Here is a 12,215-nt window from a genome sequence, read left to right on the forward strand (position 1 = left end):
GAAAATGAAGAACAGTAGCAAAGCTGAGATCTTCTGAGTATGTGCTGAGGGACAGGTATGCACTGGGCACTCAGACTTCTTAGGCTTCTTTTTGGAAATGAGGTCTCATCTATAGCTGAGGCTGGTCTTGAGCTTGCTGTATAGTCAAGGACAACCTTGAACTTCAAATCTTCCTGCCTGTACGTCCCCGGTGCTGAGATTACAGGTGTGCACTACCAAACTTGGTTTACAGAGTGCTGGGATCAAGGCGAAGTCACTGTGCGCTAGGCAAGAACTCTACCCACAAAGCTAGGGCCCCAACTCCACATAGACTTCTTTTTTTCTCAGACACACTCAGCCCCCAACTGACAGGCATGGAGGCTATGGAGGAGGAAAACGAGTGTCAGAGAAGCCTGTATCACATAGGTCTGCCTTCCTCACACAGGCTCTCCTCCCTCACACAGGCCCACCTCCCTCACACAGGCCATGGGTTCATTTCCTTCCAGTAGGCCTCCTCCTTCTGAATGTATTACAAACATCCCAAACAGCAATATTATCTGGGGTGGGGAGCAGCAAGTGCTCAAATACAGGAGACTTTGGGGGACATTTTGTATTGAAGCTATGACAGAGAGGTAATTTATTAGAGTGGGGCTCTTCCTAGTATTTTCTTTCAGCCCCCAGAGATGCTGCCAGAACCCTAGCTGTCCATAGTCCTAGCAACATTTGCACAATGTCTCCAGTAGCTACTTGGAAGGCAGTATCTTTTCCATCTTTTGTGACAGAAAACAGTCAAGAAAGACTGTTGCCCCCAAGTGTCAGAGGGAGAAGGAAAAGGAAAGATTGGATTGTCTTGTAAAGCCCCGGGGCAACACCTGGTCTCCACCTTAAATATGCCCTGGGAGGTGGCATAGTTTCCCGAAGTAAGGCCAGATGCAGCATTCCTGTGTGTGCTTGCGAGCATGGCCAGATGAAGCACTCCTGTGTGCATTTGCATGCATGTAGGTGCATGTATGTGCAGTCAAGTAAATGTACATGTGGAGGCCAGAGGTCTAGATGTCTTCCTTAATCACTCACCACCCTGTTTTTAAATTTTTGTTTTAAATTACATTTTTTGTGTTTATTTTACATGCATGCACGTGTGTGTGTGTGTGTGTGTGTGTGTGTGTGTGTGTGTGTGTGTGTGTGTAGTTCAGAAGACAGCTTTTGGGAGCTGGATCTTTCCTCCCACCATGTGGATTGAACTCAAGCCATCGGGCTTCATGACAAGTGCCTGTACTGCTGAACCATCTCATGGGCCCTCCACCTTATTTTCAGAGACAGGATCTCTCAGTGGCCTGGGTGGAGCTCACTAATTTGGCTGGACTGGCTGGCCAGTGAGCTTCATGCACTGACCCAGTGCTGGGATTGCAAGCATGTTCTACCCTGCTTCACTGGCTTATGTGGATTCTGGGGATCCAACTCAAAGTCCATGCAGGTTGACAAGTATTTTACTGACTGAGCTATCTCCCTAGCCCCAGTACCCCAGAATTCTGAGCCTTGGACTTGGCCATGACTCCTGGACATCCCTTCCCAGACCCCTCACAAACTGGGAAGACCCCAGGCCTTTCACATGGTCCCAGGACTCAAGGGTTTTGGAGAATGACTTCAGGGTGGTTTTCCTGGCCAGTCTTCAGTTTGATTGGGATTTAAAGACCACTTTGAGTATGATGTTCAACTCCACATTCATGAGGAAAAAAAAATGTTTACAGAGGTAATCGGGTGTAAAATCTTGCTTTGATTTTTAAACCAGTGGCTAAATATTTTTCTTAGGGAGCTAGCAGAGTCCTCTGATGTGCGTTCCTGAGCTCCAGGCATATGCCTTTATTGCTATGGTAAACTTGCCCAGGGGTACCTATATCTAGCGCCTTGGTTCTCAGGACATGCAGGCTCCTTAAGATGTGGCTTTTACCCATCGAGCCTTGCACAACGCCTGGCACACACTTGGGAAATTGATAAGGGAATAGACAGGTATGAACAGGAATAATGATTGACGACTGTCTGTGTGAATGAACCAGGTATCTGGGATGAAGGGCCTGGTGAGGTCTGTCACCGACTGTCCCAATCCAGCCCCTCCTGACAGCCTGCATGGGATGAAGTTAAATGTCAGGCATGTAAACCGCTCTCCTCCTTTCTCAGAATGACTGGCAGCTTGTGGACAGTTTGCACAATCCTGAAGTCTTCTTTGATTCTCATTTTGGGGCCATGGAGTCATCTGTGACTCAGGCCTCTCCCTTTTCACGCTGGATCATCTCTTGGCCACGCCAAAGGGACTGTGTCTAGAAAGTGGGAGGAACTTCAGACCCCATCCCCTTCAGGAAAGGAAGAGTGAGAGATGAGAGCAGCGTTGGAATCTTTGTTTTGTTGATGGATCTAATATTCAAAGAGACAGAGACAGGATGGCAAAGTGTGGAAGTGTGGCAAAGCTTGGCCCAGAACAGGCTGCCCCAAGATGGCAGTTGCTTTCAGAAGCCACCAAACAGGCTTGTAAACTCTAGCCCAGCCAGCTATCTGGCCCTGTGAACTTGGATCGGGGCTCTTCTCTTCCCCCATCTGTTGGCACTACAAGGGTGGTGCGGGGACCTCCTGAGGTGTTAATGGTAAAGAGCAAGAGCTGGGGAGGTGGTGGCTCAGTCTAAAAAGTGTAGGTGATGCAAGCATGAAGACCAAGGTTCAATTCCCAGAACCCACATTAACCCCTCTAAAAAACCCCACAAACATTTGTGTGGTGGTACACTCTTGTAATCCCAGTACTGAGGTGGGGGGCAGACCCAGGTGGGTCCCCAAAGCTTGCTAAATGGGGGAAGCCCCAGAAGAGTGAAAGACTTCATTCTGTTTCTTTTGCCCTGTCGTTGTACATGTCTCCCACCCACAGACCCTCCATGCCTAGGCATGAAGGGCCCATGCTGTGCTACAACTGCCACTACAGGGAGTTCATGTCCCCACTGGCTGTTCCTGAGGTGATGTCCTGTCCACCCACTTTCTCCTGGGCTCTCTGTTCTCACGCACTTCTTGCTTTTGCCAAGTTCATTCATTCATAGTCTCCTCCTCCTCCTTCCATCCCTGCAGGCTCCGAAGGTACCTGTTGGATAGCAATGTTCTCACCAGTGCTGCCCCTTAAGTCCTCAAGAGAGGCCACATGAGCAGTGACAGCACAGAGAAGGGGAACTGAATGGCAGTTCTTAAAAGGTCCTCAGAATCCTCGGAAAAGGTGGACTGGGGGTGTGACCCAATTGAGAGAGGGCTTGACTGACAGACACCAAACCCTGGGCTTTGGGTCTCAGCACCAATAAAGCAGGCATGGTAGTGCAATCCTTTAATTCTAGAACTTATGAGGGAGAAACAGAAGGATCAAGAGTTTAAGGTCATCCTCCATTGTGTAGCAACTTTGAGACCAGCCTGAGCTGCATGAGATCTTGTCTCAAAATTTGTCAATGTGATGAATTAAGGAACTGGAAATGGGGAGAGTACCATGGACCATGGTAGATACAGGTGGATTAATAAGACAAGGACAGCAGGTCATACAGGGAAGTGTTTTTTTGTTTTGTTTTGTTTTTTTGTTTTTTTGTTTTTTGTAGTTTTGAAGATGGGAGAGAGGAAGAAGTCACTAGCTGAGGTGTACAGGTGTTCCTGAAACTATTGGGTTGGTTTAGCTCTGGTTGGCCTTTCAGAACTGTAAGAGAATGAAAGCCTACTGTGTGTGTGTGTGTGTGTGTGTGTGTGTGTGTGTGTGTGTGTGTGTGTGTGTGTAGGAGTACATGCATACACTCACATAGGCTAGAGGTTAATACTTGATGTTGTCTTCAGGAATCATTCTTTTCTTCAGAAATGGCATCTCTGACTTAGCTTGGAACTCAGCAAGTCAGCAATGCTAACTGTCCATTGAGCCCCAGTAATCTCTACCTCCCCAGCACTGGGACCACAAGCCTGTGCTGTGGCACCCAGCTTTTTATGTGAGTTCTGGGGAATCGAATTCAGGTCCTCATTTGGTGATATATTGTTTATGATTTAGTAAAGCCACTGGAGAGAAAAATAAAGAGCTAGCCACAGCCATAGAGTCAGGCAATGGTGATACACACCTTTAATTCCACCAGCCACACTAATTAGCTATAGAAGCTGGCCAGTGGTGGCACACACCTTTAATTCCAGGACTCAGGAGAGAAAGGCAGATGGATCTCTGTGAGTTCAAGGCCACCCAGGGTTACATTACAGTGAATCATTCTAGGGCTGGAGAGATGGCTCAGCCGTTAAAGGCTAGGATCACAACCAAAATTGTAAGAGTGAATCATTCTAAAAGAAAAACAGCTCCCACGAAGGAGATCTCAGCACTTCGGATCCCATGCCTTTAATCCTAGCTCTAGAGAGGTTTATAAGACAGGAGTGGTAGTCAGTAGTCAGTCTCAGAGATCTATTCTGCAGCCATGCTCAGGACAGGATCAGCCCTTTCAGCCTGAGGTAGAGGTAAGAGCTAGTGGCTGGCTACTTTGCTTTTCTGATCTTCAGCTGGAAGCTTGAACCCAAATATCTGTCTCTGGGTTTATATTATTCATGCTCCATGTTACATCCTCATGCTTGCCCAGCAAGCCCTTTTGTCCCAGCCCTGCATATTGTTTCAGTATGACATATGGGCAGCAACAGGGAAGGACTGCAAGCATGATGGAGAACTAAACTTCTCAGGGGCTCTGAGGTTAGCCTAATGAGTGTGTACACATAGGTCCATAAGTATGGAGATCTCTGAATGAATGCGGAGATGTCTAAAGATCTCTGGGTATAGTTCTACCCTATTCAGGGGCTGGAGCAAACCTAGTGCCAGATGCAGTGTGGAGTGTCTGAGTAGGTGCAAAGGGCTGTCACATCTGAGGGGCAGGTGTGGGGTGTGTAACACTTTCAAAATCCTAGACCAAGGGCCAACAAGATGGTCAGTGGGTGAAGATGCTTGCTGCCAAGCCTGAAGAGCTGAGTTCAATCTCTGGGACCTGTACAGTGGAAGGAGAGAACACATTCTTGCATGGTGTCCTCAGGCCTCCACACATGTCACCCTCCTACAGTAAGTAAATAAAACACACACACACACACACACACACACACACACACACACACACACACACACACACACGTGCATGTGTGCATCTATATAGTCTCTTCAGCCAAGAGGATGAAATAAAGTGCTTGCTTTAGAAGCACAAGGACCCGAGTTCAAGTCCCAGAACCCATGTAGAAAATGGTCATGGTGGTGCTTGCTTAATTTAATGTCAGGCTGGAAAGATGGAAACAGGTGGATCTTCAAGGGTGGCAGCCAGCTTCGCTTAATCAGCAAACTCCAAGCTTGGAGATGAAAAGGAGAATGCACTGTCCTTAAGAGAAAAGGGAAATGGGCAGTGTGCTCATATGCTGGATCACACCACTGTGATAATATGCTGAATCACACAAATCCTCAACCAAGACAAATAACACAGAAGATGAGTTTTTAATTTTTTAGAGATAGTTTTTGTTTGTTTTGTTTTTCGAAGGTTTCTCTGTGTAGCTTTGGAGCCTATTCTGGCACTTGCTCTGTAGACTAGGCTGGCCTTGAACTCACAGAGATCTGCCTCCTGAGTGCTGGGATTAAAGATAGTTTTTAAAAATTGATTCTTTGGGAATTTGCAATCATGCATCCCAATCCCACTCATTTCCCAGTCCTCCCATATCCACCATCCACCCTTGTAACCTACCTTGCAAAAGAAAATTAAAAATTAAAATAAAAAAGAAAAGGAAATCTCTGTAACCCCATTGGCTCATAGAGGAACCCACTCAATAAGAGTCTAGCTCAGTCCAAGTGCACAGCTATTGGTATCCAAGGGGCTCACTCTCTCTTTTATTAAAATTGAGGCTAGCAAAATGACCCAGGAGTGAAGAGTGCTTGCTGCTTTTCTGAGGACCCAAGTTCAATTCCCAGCACCCCATCAAGTGGCTCACAACTATCTGTAAGTTCAGCTCCATGGGATCCAGCACCCTCTTTGTGCCTCTGTGGGCACTTGCACTCCATATGCATAAACACATACACACATACATAAACATATATACACATATGTACACACATACATAAGCATACATACACATGCATGCATACACATACATACACAAATACACACATACCCATATACATAAATGTTTTATAAATAAAAATAAATCTTTATAAGATTACTCTGTGTGTGTGTGTGTGTGTGTGTGTGTGTGTAAGCAGAGGATAGGGTTTTAGGGAGGCAGTTCTCTCCTTCCACCACCTGGGTTCTAGCCGTTAAACTCAGATCCTTAGGCTTGGCAGCAATTGTCTTCTCTGAGCCATCTTATTAGCCCAAGGTTGTTTTCTTGAAACCCAGGCTCTCTTGTACCTCCAATTCATAGATGGGGAAACTGAGGCTCACAGAGCTGGGGACCTGCCACAGGCACAGAGTGGAAATACTGCTGATACTCAGGGAACCCCAGTTCTCCATACCTTAGCACACCCCCTTGCTTCAGGATTCTGCATCAGTTTTCCTGGAGAGTAGGCTGGCTCACTCCTGCCTGCCTGACAAGCTGGTAGGGCTTTTTGAAATAGACAGCGTGTGCTTGGAGGCTGTGCAGGGTACAGGGAGCTGATGCCTTGGTGGTTAGCGGCTTTGTATTGTTAAAAGCTTTATGACTTTGGTTACTCATTTCTCTTGCTTTTTTTCTCTCAGTAACTTTTATGTCCTCTACTCATGGTCAGGAGAGGCTGCCCCCTCCCTGGCCCCTGCGTGTGGGGTAAGTAAGAGTGATGTCAGGAACCGGGGTGGGGCGAGTGGTCAATGGGCTTGGCGGAACTGCTCTTCTGCTTTGGCGAAAACAATTCCCTATTTGGCAAAGGGCAGTGTTTGCCCTGGGACAGAGCTCTGCAGCCCTGTGCCAGGCCCTGTTTACCCTGGCACCAGCTACTGTGGTGGCCAAGTGCACCTAGGCTGTTGAACTTCCTGGATTTCTAATCACACAGCCTACACCATGGGGGAGCAAGTACAGTGCTAACAGGTGTCCTTCATAAGGTATCCGGTGGCTCTGCCAACTCCATCCTGGCTTCTGGGGGAAAGTAGAATGGAACTGGGCATTTGGGCTGATAGTAAGGTTGAGGGGTAGACCAGATGCCTTGTGTCCCCATTGCTGAATTCCTATCCACGAATCTTGTCTGGCCAGGCTGGCCACTTCACTTTAGCTGGAGCGTAGATGGCTCTGTGCAGCTCCGTGTGTGCTAGGATAGACAAAATCCCCTGTCCACCATCCCTCTGCTTGAAGTCCTCCTTGAGGGGCTTGGGAGACAGCTCGCTGAAGTGCTTGCTGGGAAAGTATGATGACCCAAGTTCTACCCCAGAATCCAAGTAGAAAAGCTTGGGTGCACCTGTAATGCCAGTGCTGGGGGTGGGAGAGGTGGGGACCCCAGTGGACCACTGAATCAGACAGTACAAGTGGGTTGACGAGTTTCAAGTTCAGTAAAAGACCCTGTCTCAAAAGCAAGATGGAGAGAGACTGAGAAAGGAAGACAATGAATACTGAAGCCTGGTCTCCACAGACAACATCCACAACACACACACACACACACACACACACACACACACACACACACACTTCTGCTTGATTGAGAGGATAAATAAATGGCTATCTGAATTTTGAGAGGAACTGGGTGAGGGACACATTGTCACCCTCCCTCCACTTTCTTTGGGGCCACCTCAAAAATGTCTGTGCAGAATGAGCACCCACCCCACCCCAGCTTGACAGCTACTGCACAAGTTGTGTGAGTTAGTGAGGAGGGACCTCCTGCTCTCGGGGGCCAGGAAAGCCCTAGTCAAGATCTTCTATCCTGTTTTCTCAGGAAGTGGCCCAACCTTCTGTGGCCTGATGTGGTGAGTCTAAGAGCAGTGCCGTGCTTGGGTGACTTTATTAAGTGCTGGCCTAGGACGTACCTGCAGTGTGGCAGGTGCAAGTCCTCAGGTACTTATGTCACTCATGAAAATGAGTGACACAGAAAGGCACTTTCAACGGATGGCTGGCCTTCAACAGCCTTTGAGTCCTGACTTCCCCATCTGTGATGGCCTCCCGCATAGTACCTTTCCACCCCAATTGTGCAACACCCTTGCCCGCTGCTACTGTTTTTCCTCTTTTCAGCCCAGAGGCCAGTGCCCGAGGTCACACAGACAGGGATGGCAGAGCAAGGTTACCTGTGGTCACCAGAGCTCACAGGAAGTGCCTCCCATTGCGTGGGCTGTGCTAACCCCAGCCCTCCAGTGTGCCTGCTTCTGTGTGTACAGTGTGGAGAGTAAGTTTCAGGCCCCTCACTCAGGTTGCCTTGTCAGCACCTTCCCGAATTATGTTTCTGCTGTGATAAAAGCCCTGGCAAAAAGCAGTTTGGTGTGTGTGTGTGTGTGTGTGTGTGTGTGTGTGTGTGTGTGTGTGTGTGTGTATTGGGGATGGGACTGAAGAGATGGCTCAGTGGCTAGGAGAGCTTACTTCTCTTGCAAAGGATCTGTGTTCTGTTCCTCCACCCACATGACAGTTCCCAATTGCCTGTGATGACAGTACTGAGGAAACTAATGGTTTCTTTTAGTGTGTTCAGACTCCTGCATACACATGGCACACATAAACTCCCCCCCTCCACAGACACACACACACACACACACACACACACACACACACACACATATACAGACACACACACACACACACACACACACTACATCTTTTAGGAAGCCAGTAGTTATGGGAGAAAGAGTTATTTTAGCTCCCAATTCCAGGTTACAGTCCATTATAGTGGGGAAGTTAAGGTCAAGATCTTGATAGAGCTGGTCACATCATAGCCAGCGACAAGAGCAGAGAGAGACCTGTGAATGCATGCATGTGTTGTGTTCAGTCAGATTTCTTTACTCTTATATAATTCATGGCCCCAAACCAGGGACTGGTGCCACCCATTCTCAGTTTGGGTCTTCCCATATCCATTAAAGCCAATAGGACAAGTCCCCCATAGACATGGCTACAGGGCATCCCAATCCAGGCCTCATTGATATTGTCACCCTCTTCCCAGGTGATTCTCAGTTATGTCAGGTTGACAATAAAAGCCAGCCATCACAGACTCCCTCTGTACCCTAAGTTCCCCTCATGACTCTCTTTCCATTGGTGCCATTAGCATTTGGGAAGAATATTCTTCCCGGGGCCCATCCACCCCCTTATCAGCCTCAGACACACACAGAAGGGCAATCTCCGGGGACCTTTAGGTACAGGAAAGTAGCAACCGTGAATCAGGTCCCTTTCACATGAAGACATTCTGAGGGTTCTGTGAACATCCATATCTCTGTGCATGTATATTCATGTATGTGTCTGTGCCCATGTGTGTGTATGTGCAGGTGTACATGTACCTGTGAGGATGTGCATGTAGAGATCAGATGACACAGTCTTGTAAGTCTTGTATATTGTATCCTTCCTCAGATGCTGTCCACGTTTTTTTTTTTTTTCTTCTTCTTACTTTTAATGATGGAAACAAAAATATACCTGAAAGCGAAGCTTCTGGAAAAACCATTTGTTCTTCCCTGTCTTGTATCGTTCCTCAAACTTGACCTTGGCTTCCCACCTTGCCTTGCGCTTCAGGGCTGGGTCTCTAAAGACATCCTTGTTGACAACAGTTTTGTCCAAGGGGATGTCCACAGAGCACCTTGTGGGCATGAGGTGATTGTAGTTATAAACTTTCACAAAAGACTTGATTTTTGATCGCTTGGCGATTTTCTTCTTGCCCATGGCAGCTGTCACTTTTCGGGGATAGTGGTCAATTCCAGCCACCAGGGCATGGCTGTAAGGGCGGTCTGAAGTGCCATCCTCAATGTTCTTCATGATGATGGCTTTGCGTACGGAGGAGCATCCAGCCAGGACCAGCACCACTTTCCCGGGTTTCATGAACTTGCCCATTTCGACAGCAAGCAGCGGGTTCCCTGTCCATGTTTTTCTTTTCTTTTCTTTTCTTTTCTTTTCTTTTCTTTTCTTTTTCTTTTTTTTGAGACAGGGTCTCTCACTAGCCTGAAATCAATTAAATGGGCCAGGCAGGCTGGTCACTGAGCCCCAGGGATCCATCCTCCTGTCTGTTTCTGAGAACTAGTGTATCAAGCATGCACCATTACACTTTTTTTTAAAGCCTGGGTTCTGGGGATTGAATCCACAGGGCCTTATGTTTTCATGGCCAGTTCTTTACTGACACACTTGCATTTCCAGTCCCATTGGGTGTATTCTCTGAGTATGCCCCATCCACTTCTCTTAATGGCCTTGCAAGCAGCATCCTGATTTGATGTCTGTTTTACAAAGAGCAAATAAAGCCCAGGGACATTAAACAGTTTTCCCCAGGTTACACAGCTAACCCAGCACAGGCCAGCTTCAATCTAGGTCTGTGACCACTGTGACCAGTACTAACTTTCAGAGGCACAGTTCCTTCTTCTGGAAATGGGGTTAGGGAAAGGGATGGGCTTCCAGCTGGGCCGAAGAAAAGGTTTAGGAGAGAGCTGTTGATCTTGTGACTCAGGGGTGCACAGCCCCAGGCCACAATGGAGTCTGGCCCTGGCCATACCTACCTCCCACCTGGCATGGCCAGAGGCCTGGAGGTACTCCAGCACTGTTAGTCATTCTGGTGCATGGTGAGCAGGCTGCCTGTCTCCCGCTGAAGGTAAGAACACAACAGCTCAAGAACTGCCCCTGGCCTCCGTAACTCACTTCCTTCCTAGGATCATCACAGGCGCCCTGACTCTGTAGGTCTGTGTCTGTAGGGGTAGGTGAGGCTGAGCAGCACAGATCTTCCTGTGCCTTCTCAGATTCTCAGAGGTCTCCGACACTAAGTGACATGAGGCTGGACCTGAGGCACTCTGTGGAGAACTGTGTCTGTCATTACACCACACAGTGTCAGCAAATGCTGCCTGGAACACCCAGCCGTGCAGATATTTTATTATGCATTTGGGTTTCTGCTATTATAGAAACATAATGTTCCCTTGTGAAGAACAGACTTCTCATTCACGTTCCCCCAGCGTCTTCCCTTAGCGTGTTAGTACAAGATTAGTACTTTTTGGTTTGGTTTTTGAGACAGAGTCTATATATCCCTGGCTGGCCTAGATGCTCCTCGAACTCACAGAGATCCTCCTGGCTCTTCCTCTCCGGTGCTGGGATTAAAGGAATGTGCCACCATGCCCTGCCCAATTATTTCCTTAAAACTTATTAATTTATTTTGTGTGTGGTGGGGAGCGAGGGACTTGATTTCCACTGCCTGTGTGTGTCTGTATTTGTGTGTGTGTGTGTCTGTTTATTTGTGTATTTGTATGTGTGTCTGTGTGTTTGTGTGTGTATTTGTTTGTTTGTGTCTGTGTATTTGTGTGTTTATGTCTGTGTGTCTGTGTGTTTGTGTATGTGTGAATCACTGGACAACTTTGGGGAGTTGGTTCCTTCTTTTACCATGTGTGTCCTGGTGATCAAACTTAGGCGATCAGTAAGTTCCTTTACCTGTTGGGTTATCTTGCTAGCCTCCAAAATGACTCTTCCTTTGAATTGCACTGTGTTAGAAAGTTTGATCTTAAATACTGCTGTTTAAGGGCTGGCGAGATGGCACAGTGGTTAGGAACACCTGCTGCTTTTGTAAAAGTCAAGTTCAGTTTCTAGCACATCTGACACTCTCCTCTGGCCTGTTTGATTATCCACACTCCTGTGGCAGCACACACACACACTATAAAATAAACTCTTTTAAGGCTTAAAAATTGCTGTTTGAATTAAGTTGAGTTTGATAAAAAAAATTCTATGAGTTTTGTTTTTTGGTTTAGATTGGGACAGAATTTCTAACAATATAAGATGCTCTATGTCCTACAGAATCAAAAACTTATCCAAAATTTAATTATTTTAGGGGGAAGTGAGAAATTTTACTCAGCTATTTTATTTTAGTTTTGAGGCATAGTTTCATATATTCCAGGTTGACCTTGAACTCACTGTGTAGCCAAGGATGACCTTGGTCTTCCTGCCTCTACTGCCTAGGATCTGGGATTACAGGAGTGCATAACCACATTCAGTCTACCTGGGGCTCAAAGTCAGGGTTCCATGTGTCTCGAGTGAGCACTGTATTGACTGAACAGCATCCCCAGCCCAAGATCCAGTTCTTCCTGTATAAATCCATAACCTATCTAGCACATTAGCATGCAAATTTG

At 47.2% G+C, this 12,215-nt stretch overlaps 1 protein-coding gene across 1 annotated transcript; it reads right to left on the bottom strand.

Moving 5' to 3' along the window:
- Positions 1-9,515: 9,515 nt before the first annotated feature.
- Positions 9,516-9,971, bottom strand: LOC100760082 (60S ribosomal protein L27). The gene has a single exon (XM_027418123.2). It carries the CDS (start codon positions 9,952-9,954, stop codon positions 9,520-9,522), a length of 435 nt encoding a protein of 144 aa, XP_027273924.1. The 5' UTR covers positions 9,955-9,971; the 3' UTR covers positions 9,516-9,519.
- Between the last annotated feature and the right edge of the window lie 2,244 nt (positions 9,972-12,215).

The sequence above is a fragment of the Cricetulus griseus genome, chromosome 5, assembly GCF_003668045.3.
Source record: "Cricetulus griseus strain 17A/GY chromosome 5, alternate assembly CriGri-PICRH-1.0, whole genome shotgun sequence".
In the NCBI taxonomy this organism is placed as follows: domain Eukaryota; kingdom Metazoa; phylum Chordata; class Mammalia; order Rodentia; family Cricetidae; genus Cricetulus; species Cricetulus griseus.

What these genes read in the sequence shown, in the direction of transcription:
- LOC100760082 (XM_027418123.2), bottom strand. Translation starts at nt 9,954, where the DNA reads ATGGGCAAGTTCATGAAACCCGGGAAAGTGGTGCTGGTCCTGGCTGGA.